Source organism: Chiloscyllium plagiosum, chromosome 14 (assembly GCF_004010195.1).
Source record: "Chiloscyllium plagiosum isolate BGI_BamShark_2017 chromosome 14, ASM401019v2, whole genome shotgun sequence".
NCBI lineage: Eukaryota > Metazoa > Chordata > Chondrichthyes > Orectolobiformes > Hemiscylliidae > Chiloscyllium > Chiloscyllium plagiosum.
Window position 1 is genome coordinate 70,887,361 of NC_057723.1, and position 19,479 is coordinate 70,906,839.

The window sequence follows — 19,479 nt, forward strand, 5'->3', positions numbered from 1 at the left end:
CAGGTAATGAACATCGCCAATAAGAAACAATGCAACTTTTGACCATTTACAATTAGTGGCATTACCATTGCTGAATCCCCCTCTATCAACATTCAGATTGTTACTGGGAACTGAACTGGACTAGCTATATAAGTTCTGCAGCTGGACATGCATGTCAAATGCTGGGAATTCTGAACCGAGTAACTCACCTTGTATTCATCAAAGAATCCTCACATTTTATTCCTGGAAGAGTTGTACAGCGCCAGGCACAGGACAAGATGGTGTTATGGGTAATGGCATTTTTTAGTTGAGGCTGCCTCCTTCGAAATAGAATTTTTTTTTAATATAGAATCCCTACAGTGTTGAAACTGGCCCTTCAGCCCAACAAGTCCACACTGACCCTGCAAAGAGTAACCTACCCAAACCCATTCCCCCTGACTAACCTACACATCCCTGAATACTATGGGCAATTTAGCACGGCCATTTCACCTAACCTGTACATATTTGGTCTGTGGGAGGAAACTGGAGCACCCAGGAGAAACCTACGCAGACACTGGAGAATGTGCAAACTCCACACAGACAGTCATTTAAGGCAGGAATCAAAACCAGGTCCATGGCACTGAGAGGCAGCAGTGCTAACCATTGAGCCATCATGCCGCCCATTAATTGTGGTGGATAACTTGAGTTCAGAAGAGGTTCCACTTTATTTCGTGTTTTAATGGAATAATTCAAATATTTACTTTTATATGAAGATGCTTGTGGATCCATTTCCCTACTGTTGGGATCATTTTATTCCCTAGTTTTCCTGCCTACTCTGACCTCTTGTTTGAGACTTTCCTGATACTGATCTGAACAATGGCACCTCTGGTTGTGGCACCCAGCCCTTCTGGAAAGATCCTATTCTTGATTATGCTTACTCAAGTCGTGTTAAAGTTGGCTGAAATGCTCCTGGATTAGGGAGAATAAGATGACAATCCAGGCTTTTAATGGTTGATCATACTGATATTCAATAAAGGTGTGCATGAATGGTCATTTGGTGAAGACTGGATGATGTCCGTCTGCTGGGAAATTCACTTGAATAATCCAACAGTTCAGATTGACATTTACTGTTTGGTTACAACTGTAAAGGTATGTCTGATTCATTTTTATAAATGAAAGAAATGGTGAGAGAATTGTAGGGATTCAGATTCATCTGAAATACACCACCAGGAAATTATGATGGATAGCAGATGCTGTTTTTCAGTTTTGATTAATTTACTGTCTGTCCCCTTAACTATTCACCCATTTAGCTAAAGCTAAGGTGTGCCCTTTCTGCAGCTGTTTATTGAACAGTAGTTTAATCTGCTGTTTCATGATGGCAAGGTCTTGGGATCGAAAGCAAAATGACTAACAAAAGATACAACTTATTTAAACGTAAGTTGTATTTATTTGAAATTGGATGTGTCAATTTGCTACTTTGCTGACTGTCTTAATGAACCCTGGGAGTTGTATGTAAATCAAACCCTCCGGGCCAACTTGTTCTGTTTATTGCTGTTGCAGAGACATTAAGTGCCTTGTGTAATAATATTAATAGGGACAGTTTGTGTCATAGTCATAGAGATGTGCAGCATGGAAACAGACCCTTTCGTCCCCAACTCGTCAATGCTGACCAGATATCCCAATCTAATCTAGTCCCATTTGCGTGTACTTTGCCCATATCCCTGTAAACCCTTCCTATTCATATACCCATCCAGATGGCTTTTAAATGTTGCAATTGTACCAGCCTCCACCACATCCTCTGGTAGCTCATTCCATACACGTACCACACACTGCGTGAAAACGTTGTCCCGTAGGTCCCTTTTTATATCTCCTCCTTCCTCCTCGTTCTTCCTCCTCCTCCTTCTTCCTCCTCCTTCCTCTCCTTCCCCCCCCCCCCCCCACCCTAAAACTACGCCTCCAGTTTTGGACTCCCCAACCCCAGGGAGTCTATTTATCCTATCCATGCCCCTCATGATTTTATAAACCTCTATAAGGTCACTACCCAGCTTTCAATGTTCCAGGGAAAGCAGCGTCTCCCTATAGCTCAAATCTTTGAACCCTGGCAACATTCTTGTAAATCTTTTCTGAACTGTTTCAAGTTTCACAACATCCTTCCAATAGGAAGGAGACCAGAATTGTACACGCTATTCAAAAGTGGCCTAACCAATGTCCTGTACAGCCGCAACTTGACCTCCCAGCTCCTATACTTAATTCTCTGACCAATAAAGGAAAGCATACCAAACGCCGCCTTCACTATCCTATCTACCTGTGACTCCACTTTCAAGGAGCTGTGAACCTGCACTGCAAGATCTTTGTTCAGCAACCACCCCCCCCCCCCCCCCCCCCCAGACCTTGCATTAAGTTTATAAGTTCTGCTTTGATTTGCTTTTCCAAAATACAGCACCTCGCATTTATCTAATTTAAACTCCATCTGCCACTTCTCAGCCCATTGGCCCATCTGATCAAGGTCCCGTTGTAATCTGAGGTAACCTTTTTTTATTGTCCACTACACCTCCAATTTTGTTGTCATCTGCAAATTATACCTCCTATGTACGTATTCAAATCATTTATATAAATGATGAAAAGTAGCGGACACAGCACCGATACTTGTCATTATTATGTTAATCCCAGCCCACTCAAAATACAATTTTACATGAACAACATTGAATATTTTCTTGTCAGTTTTTCCTCCTGTTCTCTGTACTCTGTTAATTAGAATATGTAATTAGATAGCACCACTAACATGACTGTAGTATTTCTGCCCACTTTGTCTGTACAGTAAATTATTGTCATTGTAACTATTGTTATAGGGGCAGCTTGGCAGCTATGTTTTGCAAAGCAATTACCGTCAAACAGAAAAGACATGGATGACTAGTCATCATCAGTTCTTGGTTGAGAAAGAAATGCTAGGACATGGCAAGGGCTCACTCCTCATTATATATTGACATGAGATTTTTAATTTCTTCAAGAGTAGATGGACTTCTATTTTAATGTCTCTGAATAATAATATTTCTGGCAAGTGTAACATTTGCTCACTATTACAGTGACTGGTCAACAGGTCAGCGAGGAACTTGACCCTTTTATTGACAAATCAAGAAAATATAACTGTGTTCTCTCTGTTTCTTGCATCAAATTAGACAGCAAATAGAAATTATTGTCTTTTGAAATGGAGAGCTTTTCCAGTTACTTGTTACACCCCAAATTTGTGGGAGGGGAAAATAACTTTGTAAATTGTAACCCCAGTGTAAAACTTTTCTAAATGTGGCTTATATGTGATTTAATAGTGTTGTTGTGTTGACATCATGCTGAAGTTGAAAATATGCAAGTGGAGAAGACACAGTCCTATAAGATGTAATCTCGTGAATAGGAGCTGAGTATATCGGATCTGCTTTGCTTCAGGTTCATGGTTACTGCTCATTCCGTTCATTATCATCCATTTGCTCGCAGGCACACCAACAAGTGGGAATTCTGATTTTGGTGACTGGAGTACCTTCAGTCAAGCCCAATCCAACCAGCCTGTCATGTCAAGTGGAGGGGACCTCTACAACACTATGCAGCCTGTCCAAGCTCCTGCTGCTGTACCTGCCACCGATCTGTTTGATCTAATGCCTGGTTTTCAGTCGACCATGACCTCATCCCAGAGCATGAACTTTGCTATGTCAGCTTCCAACACCATTTCTAACACTGGTACCAGTATGTCCTTATCCAGATCCCAGGTGAGTGTGAGTTTGTGACCAGGAGTTTGTAATGTGTATAGATTAGAGCTCAAATGTCCAAACCTGATTTTTGTTGAATATGAAATATTACAGACTTTAGCTCAGGAGTGTGTTAGCTGCATCTCTGCTTGAAGTGCTGTCATTTGGATTCTGGAGAATTACAATTTTCAGCTTGTTAAGTTTGAGTTGTGAGAAATTTCAGATATTTAGAAGACCAGGAAAAATAAAGGAGCAATGTCAAGTGAAAACACATGCTGAAAGCGAGTAATCTGCGGAAGAGAATATTTTGTATCAGGACACTTAATGACACATAAGATGGTACGTTTAGCAGCGTTAGATTTATGGGTAAAGAGCATCTTGTTGTATACTGACTCATGCTGAAGCACTGGAATTTGTGAATAAGCAATCATGAATATAGTGGGTTGCTCAAGCACTTATCAGCTCAGGTGTGTAGTGATCGTATGCAGCATTAATACAGCATTTGATTGTTGATAGATTCCCATTCAGCCCTGCAAATGTTGTACAATATTAGAAACAACATGACAGTTCTAAGATGCCTTTTAGTGATTAATAAAGTTATGCATGAAATACTATAAAATACATAGAATTAAAACGGTTCTTTGCTCATTGTAATGTTTGAAAAATAGCTATTTAGTACTGGGTACTAATGCATAATTTTCTCAATATATTAATGTAGATGAATATCCCATGTAGATCCTTAGTGGAAAAGTTAGGTTACTAAAGGCAAGAGAAGCATTTTGTGAATGAAGAAGGAAAGTGAACAGTTCTATGGAAAATGTTCCAAAGGCCAATTAGAAGACGTGAAACCACATCCTATAATCTAATGTCTCACTGTGAAGGCTTTAATAATAGATGTAACCATTAAATTTCACTTTTGTCTATTTGACAATACCTAGCTTGTTTTCTTTTTCTTTCTCCTCCTTTCATATAGGCTGCTTGCCTTGTACCACCATCAGTTATCATGTGCTTATGCAATGAGTGTCAGCAAATGATTTGACAGTGGACACCTTGGAACCAGAAGAAAATTGTTCTTGGTCAGAATCTGTGCACAAATCTGATCAGGCACATGTCTCTGGACATTTTGAGAAGTGGGATCCTGCTGAGGTTAATTGAAGCAGCAAAACTGCTAGATCACTTCTTCACTGAATCCATATCCGAAATTAACATCATCTGTATGGTTCATTACCTTGAAACAGAGATGATGGACCTAGGGGAAGAAAGTGAGAAGGGAAAACGGGAAGAAAATTCCAGTGTCATCTAGTTTTGAATATATTGTCTTAATTAACAAACTGCTGTTTCTCTTTTAGCCTTTGCCGATGTTGTCCACACCTTTGTCAAGGCCTACTGCTGGTGCTGTACCTACACAGAATATGCAAGACAACCAGAAAGCAGCCAAGCCATCCTTGCCTTCAACTTGGTCAGACCCAAGTGTTAACATCAGTCTAGACTTTCTGACACCTGGCATGCAACCTCCCAAGCCCCAGCAACCATCACTTAACACCATGATGCAGCAACAAGGTAAATACACTTAGAATGATGGAAGCAAAGAAGGAATGGCTTACATTTATGTCACACTCCTCACAATGTCTGCTTTCTTTAGCCATTTTCTAACCAATGTTATAGTTACTGTTGTAATGTTAAGACATAGTTAACTGTTGCGCTTGAAGTAGGTCTATCCAGTTAATCCCATAGATCATACTCTGTCCCCCAGAGCAGCATATTTTTCTTTCAAATATTTATCTCTTTCCCTTTGAAAGTTGCTGTAAAATCTCCTTTGAAAACATTTTCAGCCAAGGCATTCCAGGTTACCACACTTCATGAAGTGTGTATCATGTTAGCTCTGATCCTATTGACAATCATCAAAATCATGTCCTCTTGACAATGATCCTCCAGCGTGGGAACCAACCAAAACCCTTTGACTTTTAAAACTTCCATTCAGTCTCCTTTTAACTTTCTCTACTCAAAGAATGCTACCATGTTTTGCAGTCTCTCAGTTTAACTGCAATCCTTTATCCCTTGAACCATGCTAGTAAATCTTCTGTTTCACCTCCTAAGGCCTTAACATCCCTAGTGTGGTGCCCAGAATTGAGAACATTGCTTCAACTGAGGGCTAACCAATGTTTTTAAATGTTTTAGCAATATTTTTTTGCTTTTGTACCTTCTACCTCTGTTTCATAAAACCAAAACTCCAACATACTTGTTATAAAACCCTTCTTGACTTCACCTATTTTGAAAGCTTTGTATACATACAACTGTCTCTCTGTTTTTGCACTACCTTTTAGAATTGGCACTTAGTTTATATTGCATATTCTCTTTAATCTTATTATTGCACCTTTTAAAGTTGATAATTAAGCTGTTTGATTTCAACAGACTCTGCCCTCTTATTTAATCCCACACTATTCCCTCATATTTGTTGTTGGGTCCATGTTTATAGTTGTTTGGTAGGGGAGATTTACCACACTGCCAGTTTTTCATTGCAGTTGAAGGCTTTCTTCTGCTAAGTTAAAAATCACACAACACCAGGTTATAGTCCAACAGGTTTAATTGGAAGCACACTAGCTTTCGGAGCGATGCTCCTTCATCAGGTGATTGTGATGAAGGAGCGTCGCTCCGAAAGCTAGTGTGCTTCCAATTAAACCTGTTGGACTATAACCTGGTGTTGTGTGATTTTTAAGTTTGTACACCCCAGTTCAACACCGGCATCTCCGAATCATTTCTTCTGCCAGTGTGATACAGTAACACCTCATCATAGTAAATGAAGTGACATTCAAACAGTTCCCTTTTTTCTTCCCTGTCTGACGTGTTTCATGATGTGGAGGTGCCAGTGTTGGACTGAGGTGGGCAAAGTCAGATGTCGCACAGCACCAGTTTATAGTCCAACAAGTTTCTTTGAAATCACAAGCTTTCGGAGCACTGGTCCTTTGTCGGGTGAAGTGAGGCCAGGTGAAGGAGCAGCAGTCCGAAAGCTGGTGATTTCAAATAAACCTGTTGGACTATAATCTGATGTTGTGTGACTTTAACTTGTTTCAAGTTGAAAGTTGCATTTTCCATTATCTCTGGTATGGTTCCAGAGCACTTGTTTAGAAAGTCGCATATCATTTCACACAATCAATATTATGACAAGGATCTCAATGTAGCTGTGCCACTTGAAGGAATTCTGTACCAGATGTGAAACATTAAAATCTACAGGTACAGTCCACGTTGCTCATTGGAAATCAAGCTTGATGGGTCATATCATGGAAGGAAATGCCACTTATGTATGAAATCTTGCATATTCTGTATTTATTTACTGTCACATGTACCGAAGAGCAGTGAAAAGCTTTGTTTACGAGCGTGTGTTCACGCATCTGTGTTTTTCTGCCTAACGGGAGAGGTTGGAGATCATTACCAGGGTGCAAAGGGTCTTTGTGGAATGGGAGCCAATCTTCCATCTCTGGACTCCATTTACACCGACAAACTACCACAGAAAGTCAACCCATATCAAAGTATTTGTCAGGGAGTAATGGCAAATAATGGACTATGGTGTGAAAGGATCTTGACAAATTGCAGAAAACAGAAACATCTGGCTATGGAGGGCAACATGCTAGTTAGCTATGATCGCAAGTAGTATTGGGTCACTATGGACCCCATGAACTTTGTTTAATTGCCATGAGAAACTGGAAAGGAATTCTGCAGTGTGTTTGCTGAATTGTCCATGTTTACTACGTTTATTTGCTGCTTTCTGGAGTTGGAACAGTTTGCAAGTGGGAAAACATTGCACAGGGTTGCCTTGTTAACTGGATGGACTTGGCTGCTTGGACTTGTTTCTTAGATTAACATGGTGTTGTTATCTATAAAAGCTAAACTGTTCTGTCACTGAAACAAAAAAAAACAAAAATTGCTGGAGAAACTGAGCAGGTTTGGCAGCATCTATGGATTCTGTCAATGTGCTGTCCACAATGCAGATACTGTACCTTAAAAATAATTTGTTCTGTGAAGTGATTTGAGACATTTTTGAATTAAGATGTTGGTGTCAGCTACTGGGTAAACACAATTGAAGTTTGGCTTGCCAGAGGTGATGCAAATTGTGTCCTGATTTTTTTTTTGGTTTTCGTAAGTAGATAAATTAATTATTTCTAAAAATGCAAAAACAGAAACCTAATGTGTAGGGATCCCAATTGGGCTCTAATTATAACAATTATTAAATTGTATATAGTGCTTCTTTTGCAGGAGAAAGTGAGGTCTGCAGATGCTGGAGATCAAAGTTGAAACTTTATTGCTGGAACAGCACAGCAGGTCAGGCAGCATCCAGGGAACAGGAGATTCGACGTTTCGGGCACAGGCCCTTCTTTTGCACCCCATATAATTTAGTGAACTGTGGAAAGACATTATTTTCAGTCCTTTATGTAAATCTCACTCAGTCACCAATGATTTTCTCTCCCCCTCTCTTTCCCTTCTCTTATTTTCCCCTACTCTTGAAATTGCAGCAACTGTTGAAGCTGTTTGCAATATTGATGTCATTTGATCCAGAGGTGAATCACATCCAACACTAACTATGAAAGCCTATTTCTATTTCTGACATTGTCCATCTCCCATCCATTCTTTCTTTTCTTGAATATTCTAAGCTATTCCTGGCTAGTCTCCCATTTGCTGCTCAGTGTAAACTTGAGGTCATCCAAATATCTTGCCAAATGACATTCACTCAGCCTCCTGTGTTAACTGATACAAACAGGCTCCCAATTAAACAGTTCAGTTTTCAAAATTCTTGTTTTTAAATCCTACTTATAGTCTGACTTAGTCTCCAACCTTCTGAGATATCTAACCTCCTAATTCTGGCCTCCTGAGAGCTACAGTTATCTCCATTTGCTTCTTTACCCCTCTTTCTCATTCAGGGCACTCCTTAAAATTTTACCTCTTTGACCAAATTTCTGGTCATCTGCTCCAACACCACTTTGTGGCTCAGTATTAAGTTTTGTTTCATACTGCCTCTGAAGAGCCTAGTCTTTCTATTACTTGAAAGGTGCCAAATAAATATGTCAATTTAAAAACCTCTCTCATCACAGTGCATGTAGAAAGCTAAATGCTGATTGGCCTGAAGAAATCCTCCTCCTCTTTCACTAAATCCTCTTAAAACCTGAGAACACAGAATTGTTTTGTCAGCATTACAGTGATGTGTTGTTAATCTAGTGGCACAAATGCTTGGTTCTGAATTGGTCTCCAGAGCTGCCAGTACCTAAGGGGGATAATGAATTGTTTGAAATAATTGCTTTAATCAGGGAACAAGAGCTGCTCTCTATGTTTACAACACCGTTACAAACCCATTGACAAGGGAACTTGAAACTGTTAGTATTTCCACTCTTGGAATATAAGTATTTTCCAGAACGTAAGTGAGAGATACTGCTGGTATTGTTTTGTTGTTCTGGCCCCTCAAGGTCAGAAAGTTAGTGCTTGCTCTTTAATGCAGTTAGTGATTTGCGATTGTCTGGTGTTGGTGGATTTGGGTGCTGTGTGTTTAAATTTTCAGGCACTTATTTCCTCCTCCGTATTATGCCGTCCCCATTCCACTAATGCAAAATTTATGTCTTAGCTGGGGTGCTGAGGAAACAACCACAGTTTAGTAAGGCTCCCCTTCAACATACAAGTTCCATCTCTGGGATGGCTTGGCTGAATCAACTCGTGGGCTAGTCAGCACCAGACATTTTTGGGATATCCTACCTTGAAAATAGTTGAAATAAAACATAAATATGATTAGGAATATTGCATAATATAACTTAGAGCAGTATCACTAAAGTTTTTATTCTCTCAATTATTTGGGGGAAAAAGTCCACCATGTTCTCACTTTCTCTCCATAGTCCTTGATGCCTTCAATATTTAAAAAAATATTAATATAATTCTTGAAACTACTCAGTGATCTGGCCTCCACAGGTTGACCATCCTCTGAATGATGAAATGTTTCCTAATCTCAGTCCTGAATGGCCTACCCCATATCCTGAGACTGAGACCCCTGATTCTAGATTTGCAATCAGAGGAAACATCATCTCCATGCATGTAACCTGTTTTGCCCTTGGAATTGTATTGCAGCAGTTTATGAACATTTGTGAAAGTGTTGAGGTATTTGGGCCGCAGAGCTATCAAAGTATTCCCTCCTTCACTCCTTAAATATAAACAGTGACCTGCTCATCACCATCATGATACAGATATCAGCTGCAGTGGAGAAACTCCTTTGAGCAATGAAACGAGTAACTTGATAAAATTTCAAATATCTAAGCTGTGAGGATTCAATATCATAATCACAGAGGCAATATTTCCTGTGATTGAGTGTCCAAAATACAGGTCATATATACAAGTCACTAATAAGTCCTATAGGGAATTTAAAAGAAAATTCAACAGGAAGTAGTTAGAAAGAGAAAATTACTTCAGTAAAGGAGTTTGATAAGCCGATTAGGAGTTCAGTTATTGCACACAACTAATGGGGCACTGAATACAAATGTTGGATTTGACTGTAATCCTTTGGAAAAGTGGCAGTCGTCTAGCTGAAAGTGTCCATCCCTTATTTATATCTCATTCCGTCTAGATGTGGATCTATTACGAATTAGAATCATAGAATCCCTAAAGTGTGGAAGGGACGCTATGGGACCCATCAAGTCTGCACCAATCCTAAGGCCATCACAACCAGATCCCTACACTATCCCCGTAATCCCACAATTACCAAGGTTAACCTAACCTGCACATGCCTGGACACCACACAATTTAGCATGGCCAGTCCACCTAACCTGCATATCTTTGGGCTATGTGAGGAAACCGGAGCACCCAGCAGGAACCCATACAGGCACAGGAAGAATGTGCAAACTCCACATCACCCGAGACTGGAATCCAGCGTAGGTTCTTAGCACTGAGAGGCAGCATTGCTAACCACTGAGCCACAGCTTGATGCCTTTTAGATCTTTTCCAAATTAAACTACAATTAAGACTACCACATAAAATGGCTGAGGTGATATAACTGTATGAGAGAGGAAGGACTTTAACTTGTTCTGAGAATTTTAAAAAAAGGTGGGAGGAAGCTTGTTTGAAGTGTAAACTGTGGCAATACCCAACTGGGCCAAGTGGCCTGTTTCTGTGCTGTAAATACAATTATAAGTGTGTATACACATTTGTCCGGATTATAGAGCTGTTGCTTTGTGGGTTGGATGAAAAGTTCTAAACTGTTTGCAAAAGTTTTGCTACTGAAAAGCAAAGTGAGTTTGCAGCATGCAGTTTCATAGATATCTGTACCAGGAAGATTGATTCCTCGCAGCTATGTGTGTATGATCTGTCTTCACAGCCCTGAAGCCAACAGTTCAAGTGCTGGGATTCATTCTCAATTATGAGCAGTGTCAGCTTCAGTTCAAACAGGGAGCTAATATTCTTACAATATGGTTTCAGATCACTGAGTAGGAAGATTCCTGAATCCCTACTAAAAGATTATTTAAGATTCTCTTGTTCCCACTGGCCATGCTTTTAAGTGCTGCTTGAACTGAATCTGCTCAGTCAATGGGGTTCCCATTGAGGTGGTATCCTTGGGGATCAAGGAAGTAGAGGGAATTCACCGATTTAAAGAGATAGACTTGCCTGGATGTTAATTAGCAATTGGATGTAAAATAATTAAACTTACCCTTTTTATTTCAGTTATCCAGGGGCATTAATTGCTCCAAGAATAATTCAGATGCTTACTATGGAAGAAAACTCTATTTTCATCCATGAATTTAGCATTGGGGAATTCAGTTGAAAGGGGGAGGCTTATGCATACAATCAAAATAATTATTAAGGTTCCATCCGCAGACTGATTAAGGCATGGTGTCCAGCATTAGAGCTGCAAACTGGGAAGATCATGGGCTTCAGTTTTAACTGATGTTGAGTTAGCCAGTTTCAACATGATTGGTTTTTAGAGGGTGCCACAGTTGTCACAAAAACCCAGATATCTGGGATGAAAGAAGAATCTGGTAAGGTTACATCTCTGGGAATTGAGAATGAGCAGATCCACTGGGAGCACATATATGCAGACTTTATTTCAGCTTAGTTGTAATTAAATCCATGCATAGTCTGCTCGTGTGTAATTGTATGGATTTGAATTAAGCCACTTCAGTAAGTACTCTGATTTAAAGGCAGGCAATGCTGGTGTATGTAGTCAGCTAAGAACCACTGCCACTAGGAAGGAGGAAAGAATTCTGGCAGGAGAAGACAAACTAGTTGGTTAAAGCATTCTATTTGTTGATTTAAATTTTGATTAGTTTATTTCTATTTGTAATTGATTATCTGTATTCAAAACCTTATCTTTGTTTACATTCCTAGTAAACTGTTGCTTGCAAGTTTACAATGGAAATTGCCTATGTAAACTTCATACTAATTTACAGTCATCATGGAGCTGTTGCAGTTTAACCACTGACCATAAATGACAATTTCAAAGGGACACATTTACATAAGCAATTATCATTTCATATTTGGATGTAATATACAATATAACTAAAATAATGACCATGCAGCTTTAAAATTAGAACTACATTACATCAACATGCTTTGGTCGTCTTATACCTGCCTTCCAACACTGATTCAACAGACAGGATTTGAGCAGAGATTAAAACAATTTTTGATGTTTCCCTCTGTCCAATTTTAAGGACATATAAATTCAAAGTGATCTAGGTGGAAATTGAAAGGATGAGGTCCATTGTTTTCCAGATCATGTCGAGTGTCATGTCCATAATTCTTGAATCCAGGAATTGAAGATGATAAATTGGTAACATTTTGTTCCCAATTCTCTCTCTCGTTTAGTAAGCACTATCTATCTTTGATTAGTATAGCGCGCTCGTTGTAACCTGTTCAGAGTTTCTACTGCAGCAGCCAGAGTATAGCAGTTGGAATCTTTTAATCCATGGTCCTGGGAGTAAAAGTTCAAAACAATCTAGAGATATCATAAGCACTAATATTCCTATGAAACTAAATTGACCATTTTTCTCGCCATTCCTAGTGCTTTAATGATCTTTTAGTTCAACACCAAAAGTCAATATGACATGTCATTCCAAAGATAATTTGTCATATTCAGGTATCATTCCATGTTTTCTAGAATCACCATTTTCATCAAATCTGGGCATGTCTGTGAATTACAATTTGTTCTGAACATATTGAATATTCTGTAAAGGTTGTGTTTACTACCCATTTGTCAAAGCGATGAAACAGATAGTAGTATGGTGCAAGGGTTTCTCCAGGCAGTGCTCTGAGCCCAGTTATGCCTCTATTTTAAAACCAGAAGTAGGATGTTCATTGATAATTGTAAGACCAATCACAGCTCCTCAGAAACCAAAGCAATTTCTGTCATCTTGCAATGGATCTGGATAACATCCAGGTTTGTGCTAATAAGTAGCAAATAAAACCTACACTATGTACATGCTAGTTGATGATCAATGGTATTACCACTCCGAAATACCCCACCATCAATATCTGACCACAACCTCAAGAATGTGATGCTGATGTTTTTTCTATGACATTATGTAGACACGTGGAGGCAGAGATGCAGCAAAATATAGGAAGGGTTTTAAAAGGGGGAAAAATATTCAACTTACATTATTTTCTCCTTTGCAGGCACACAGCAACCAGTGAACCTTGTGGCTCAAAGCTTCTCAGCCGTGTCCATTAACTCACCAACCAGCATGGTGCCTCCACGACTTCCAGGAACAACATCTTTGACTGGCAGTGTGCCAGTTGGCATGGGGATGCCAAACATGATGGGGACTAATGCCATAGGGATGAATCCTATGGGCATGCCTCAGAATAGTGTGATGAACCAAGGAATGATGGGAATGAACATGGGAATGGCTCCAACTGGCATGGCCATAACAGGTTCCATGGGGATGGGTGTTCCTGCCATGGGTCTCAATGCTAACATGACACCTGCAATGGTGCAATCCAAGCAAGATGCCTTTGTCAATTTTGCCAACTTTAGTAAATGAGAAGGCTGGAAAGACTCCATTAATTTAGATGAAGGTGTGAAGGCTGCACAAAATAGTACTTGAAACACATGAAGATAGGTTGTCTTAAATTTTTATAGCTATAAGAACAAGTTTTGTGAAGAATATGGCATATTTTGTATTGAGGAGCGATCTGGTAATTGGCAAGATCTGTGCTATTGAATGTGTATGTCTGTTTCCTAACAGAGGTTCTTCAAGTAAAATCCTTTACATTGGCATCTTGTTTGTGAGATACACCTGAAAGCCTTTTTAAATATTGATAAATTTTAACTCTTACTGAAATCACAGGACAGGGAGGATTACATGGGTTGGGAGAAACACTTCATATCAAAAATAATTTTTGTACCTATTGTAATGGCCTTTAAGTCAGAATCCCAAGAAAATAATTAAAATCCAGAATATAATCATTAAAAATTTTGTTGGTTCTTTACCTCTTTACCTGGACACAATCAGTCTCCAGCAATGTGATAATCAGTTTGTGTATATAATCCTTTATCTAACAAATGAATGCAAGACTATTAAAAGGACTTCAAGGTACCAAAAAAAACCCGATTACTGGAATGTAAATAGTTTGACATATTCCAGTTTCAATAGAGAAATCTTATCATGAAAATGTCTTTATTATTAATAATAAATGGTAGTAATTGTAGCTTTTATTCTTTCCCTCAATTTTCTCATTCTTTTAATATCTTTAGTCTGCTGAAATGCAAATATCAGCTTTTTTTCCCTGGTCAGCAGTGGGGCTTTGTGATTTGAGGTAAAGGGAAGGGTATCTCATCTGTGAATGGACAGGTCACCAGTTACCTTAATCTGAATATTTTGTACATGCAAACCACCATACATGGTCAGGTATGGCCTCTTCTTCTTTCCTCCCCCAAGCTGAACAAACTGTCTGTGTGCAATATTCAAGACATTCCTCTGCTCTCTTCAGAAATAAGCATTCATGCTAAACTTACTCTGATTTTGAAGGTTGTGCGGGTGAAAAGATTTCCATTTCTTCCAAAAATATGTATGCTGTCATTTCTGGTTTTTGAACATTTTTTGCCTTGATGACTGGTGAATCCTGACAGTGTTCTGTAATGTTAAAGCCATGTTATCTGCTTGTTGGATGGAAACTTCACTAAGAGACATTTGCAGTCAAGCCCTGTTAGTGATTTTCTTTGCAACAAGCCAGAGGGGGAAAAATGTGTTTCAATTGTACTCATGACCTGTTCTGTATTACAGCAAACTATTCATTAAAATCTGTTATTAAAACCAACTTTTGTGCCCTTTATCTGACATTGTTTTATGACTTTGGTTAAAAAATCATTGTGGAAGTAAATTTTGCACTGAATAATTCATTGTCTTAATGACTTTGTATTTGTCCCTTTTCCAACAAAAGGCTCTCACCACTCTAAGATGCCTTGACCTACTCTAAACCTTGCCAAATCTCCCATTTACAACATTTATAATTAGGCATAAATGACTGTTTCAAGTAAAGTGTAATGAAAAGTGATTTGTTTCCTAAATAAGAAATGAGAGTATGTAATTAGCAGTCTGCACTTTTTAATCATTCAACAATTCACTATGTTTGAATTGGAATCAAAGAATAAAAGCTTTCATGTTCAGTTACATCAAAATAATCAATGTGCGCTTCAGTAGTTTTAAAACTTTTTTGTGTATTCTCGTAAATGATTTCCTTGTATAAGGTGATAACATTTCATAGGTTGAAAAATTAGTGATGCAAAGTTCATAGTTTAATGCATAGTGAATTTCAGGGAAGAGTTAGTTTTTTTGTTGTCATCTTTACACTCCCAGGTTTAATATTAAAGTCGTGGTCAAGCTATAAATGTTTCTCTAATGAATTTCAATGAAATGTGCTGCTATGAGCAAAATTAACATCGGAACAGGCACAGGCTATGATTTGGGCTCTGACAAATGTTACAAATTGCTAGTGTGATTTTCATTTCCTTAGGACACTCATACCAGACTAACGTAATAGTGCAGCTATCAAATTATTTCACCAATCTCTTGCACCCCAAATATGTGGACAGTCTCTTCACTTTTGGTTTAGCTGTTGACTTGCATTTCTACTTCATTTTGGTACTAAAACTCATTGTTAAGGTTTCCATATCAACTTTTTAAATGCAATTTCTTTTTTTCCCTCATTTAATTGTAATTTAACAAAATATTTCTGCCTGATACTATGAGCAGGCTTGTTATAACTGATGTCATTTCTCCCCTTTTAAGATAAATGCACAATGCCATTCACGTAAACAGAATCCAAACATGAAATTTACATACAAGATTACTGAAAATCTAAACTGTGATTGAGGTACTAATGTTTTTATCTCCTGCTTTTTGTCTAAGGGGTAAACATTTTGGTGTTCCCAACTAACATTCTTGCGGTCCAGTTATGTTCAAGATTGGAATATTATTGTGATGAGGCACCCCTTGTAGATATTTTTAAATCAACCAAGAAACATTATGAAATAGACCTGAGGCTGGTAGGCCCACTACAATCCGACCATGAGCCTTGTAGGTACCTGTTGTAGGTAACGGCAAACATTGGATTGTCTCTTCCCCTCACAACCTACGTCTATTTTATTACTATTGCTACTCAAAAGAACCTTGGCCTTTCGCTTTCAATTCTGTTAAATTACACACTATGCTGATCGTTATTCAAGATCTGTTTAAGACCTTCAAGGACAGCATTCCTAAATAGGGCATTAAACTTAAGAGAATTGCAGAATGAATTTGTCTGGGATATGGACAGGAAATCGTTTAATCAAAAAAACCTTATACAAAATGTTTTATACCCCCGAGCACTCATCTACCATGTCAATGTGCCAGCAAACTGTGAAATCTTAACCCAGTATTTAAATCAGTGTAAAATTCTGAAAGAAATACATTCAAAAATATTGAATCTGGCAAAATATCCAAGGCTATTCTGAATTGGACAATGTTCAAAGTGCAGATCTATTATTCAAGATGTAAAGCTATCTTCCTTCCATCAGTCCTCAGTCCTCAGCCTGTTCCTTTTGTTCAAGAACTGAATGTGAAGAATGTAGTACAATTTATTGATTTTCTTTTTCTCTCTCATTGCTGATACAAGTCCTTCATATTGTTCTATGAAATGCAAACTGCATAATTTTTTTTGGATATTTTTAGCCTGGAGAAACATTACCTCAACGTTCATTGCATTTTACTACTTGACAATTAGTTGGGCCACTGTGGGTAAGAAATGGGATTTTAAAAATCCCTGCAATACAGCACAATACTTGATAATCAACCAGCTCTTAAATTGGATGTTATAATGGGCATGATACTGAGAGACTGTTATGTTGTCTGAGGAGTGAACTAGTTACATTTGCCATCTGGTACCCCTACAGCTGGCAACCTAATGAACATGCACCTGCTCAAAACAAAGCAGGGTCATTAATAATCTCTCACCTATCAGAAAAATATCTTCGTTAACTCTGTTAACCCCAGTAATGGCTGACAATGTAAATCAGTCATGAATTAGCAGTTGAAGACTTTTTGAATAGATTATTTACTTTTGCTGGGTTTTTTTTTTGCACTGAGTCAGTAAACATTTTTTTCCACACTCTCCTCCTCTGAAGGTATTAACCAAGCTACATTACTCTGGTACATAATACCCTCAAGCATTCCTATCCACAATATAACCTTGAGCTATAGCACCTTTCAGTACCTGACCTCCCCTCCTTAGGATGGCTCGCTGTCTTTAATTTCCCCCTGCAGCTGATCACCTAAGGCTGTATCTTCAGTATCTAATTCCCATCTTATTTCAGCAAGTCCGTGTAGGCATATATCAGAGTGCAGCTTGAAACCAATCTGTTATAGGAAAACATGCAACTGTGCAGAATCCTTGTGACAAAACTTAGATTTATCATAACCTCTGTCTGCTCCTACCTGTGACACAGCACCTTGTTTTCATTGGCTAAATTGACATGTAGTCTGCAAATTTTACATAACCACTATCTCAAAATCCTACAGACAACATATTAAGAACAGTGTCAGAGTTGAATGTTATCATTGTGTTTGAGGAATTGGCCAGTCTAGAAATGAGGACATTCCATAACTCAACGTTCTAGGTCTGGGCATCAAAAGGCTACAGAAAGGTACATGCTTTCAGAGATACATTAGTGCAAGAATGACCCAATTAGTTAAATAAGTAATCGAATATCAAGAGGGAAATGTCATATTCCATTTAAATTAAGAACCACTGAAATGCTATTAAAAGCTATACTTCGTACATTAAGGTTTTGATTTGCATAGCAATATGATTTCAGATATTAATGCTATGCTTGAGACTTCTGGTGGCTGCACAGGCAACAGCTCAGTATGGATATGTCACTCTTATAACCCATATGTCGAGGAAAATATATTTATTCTGCCTTGATTTATCTATCTGGTAATCAGATGTTTGCATCTGAATTGGTGCCAGTTAATGTTCTGAAGAAACTGGTGATTTTGTACACTTTTAGGATCATGCACTTAGTAATAATTGGTATGAAAATTATATATTTGAATATCTTAAAGTGAGCAATCTTGATCATAGAATCATATGGTTTAGATCACTCAGACCCTCAGGCCCGTTTCTTCTCAAACTCTAGCCCATTAGTTCTATTCACCATTCTCTATATAATTACTGCTAAATCTGCTTCCAATAAATCTTTCAAACCTCTTCATTCTAATAACTTGTCACATTTAAAAATAAAAGACCTTATCTCCCACAGTTATTTTATTAATTATTTTAAATCTGGACTATGGATTGCTCTACAGAGTCACAATGAATTAAATGGATTGAACAGTCTCCTGTGTCATAATGACTAACTCCACTGGTTCATAACCCTCCTCGCAGTGAAACGTATCCTTTAAAATTTATACTGAACACTTCAATAAAATGTACCATTGATTTCAGATCAAAGAAAGTTACAGCTTCTTGACATACCTGAAGTCCCTCGGTCCTGAAGCTTTTTTCGTGAATCTATTCTGCGGCCATTCTGGAATCTTGACATTCTTTCTAAAGTGTGCTGGTTGGAATGTGGGGTTTTGGCCATGATCCTATTAGAGTAGGCTCGAGGGGCTCTAATTCATGTTAACACTTCAGAAGAATAAATAAATACTTGGCTACTATTTGTTCCCCAGCCCATCTGTACTTTCAAGCCACTTAAGATAGCTAGGAATGAGGGCAGATTCCCTTCCATGTTACAGATTCAGGATCCAGTTGTATTGTTAGTGAAAATCTGGTGTGAGTCCACAGGCTACAAAATTTACTGAAATAGGATTTGAATTTTCCCTCTGGGTCCTATTACCACACCTCATAGTAGATAAGGTGGTGACTATGGCAGATGAGTTCACAGCTGACACTATTGCAGCTGTCTGCACTTAGCATCCCCACTCATCATTTAAAAAAGGAGGGCACTGGATACTAAGAACCAGACAGGATTCTGGCTGCTTTAACTGGCAGAAGTAAATCATGGTATTCCAACCAAAGAATCAAAACTAAATTGAGGGAGGAGTAATGCAATAGTGCACAGTACTCTGTGGGGGAAATACTGGACGCTTCTCAATTAAGCCACAACCATTATAAAGAGACAGGGCCTATATTCTGCAGAGTTTCAAAAATGCAAGTTGATCTCTTGAGGCATACAAAGGAATACAGGGTAGACAGATTTTTTTTTCCCCCTCAGCTTCGTGTATCTAGAACCTAATGACAGTCTCAGCATTACAAGTATGTAGGTGGTGCCATGGTTAGCACTGCT

At 38.5% G+C, this 19,479-nt stretch overlaps 1 protein-coding gene across 3 annotated transcripts in view; it reads left to right on the forward strand.

The window, feature by feature from the left end:
• The window catches only part of clint1a (clathrin interactor 1a), a 170,795-nt gene extending 155,826 nt beyond the window's left edge, over positions 1-14,969 (forward strand). For all 3 annotated transcript variants that reach the window (XM_043703977.1, XM_043703978.1, XM_043703979.1), the window contains 3 exons: positions 3,445-3,713; positions 5,042-5,252; positions 13,326-14,969. In XM_043703977.1, the coding sequence (XP_043559912.1) occupies positions 3,445-3,713; positions 5,042-5,252; positions 13,326-13,693 (848 nt within the window). In that variant the 3' untranslated portion in view covers positions 13,694-14,969. The remainder of the gene's footprint in view (positions 1-3,444; positions 3,714-5,041; positions 5,253-13,325) is intronic.
• The last annotated feature ends 4,510 nt before the right edge of the window (positions 14,970-19,479 follow it).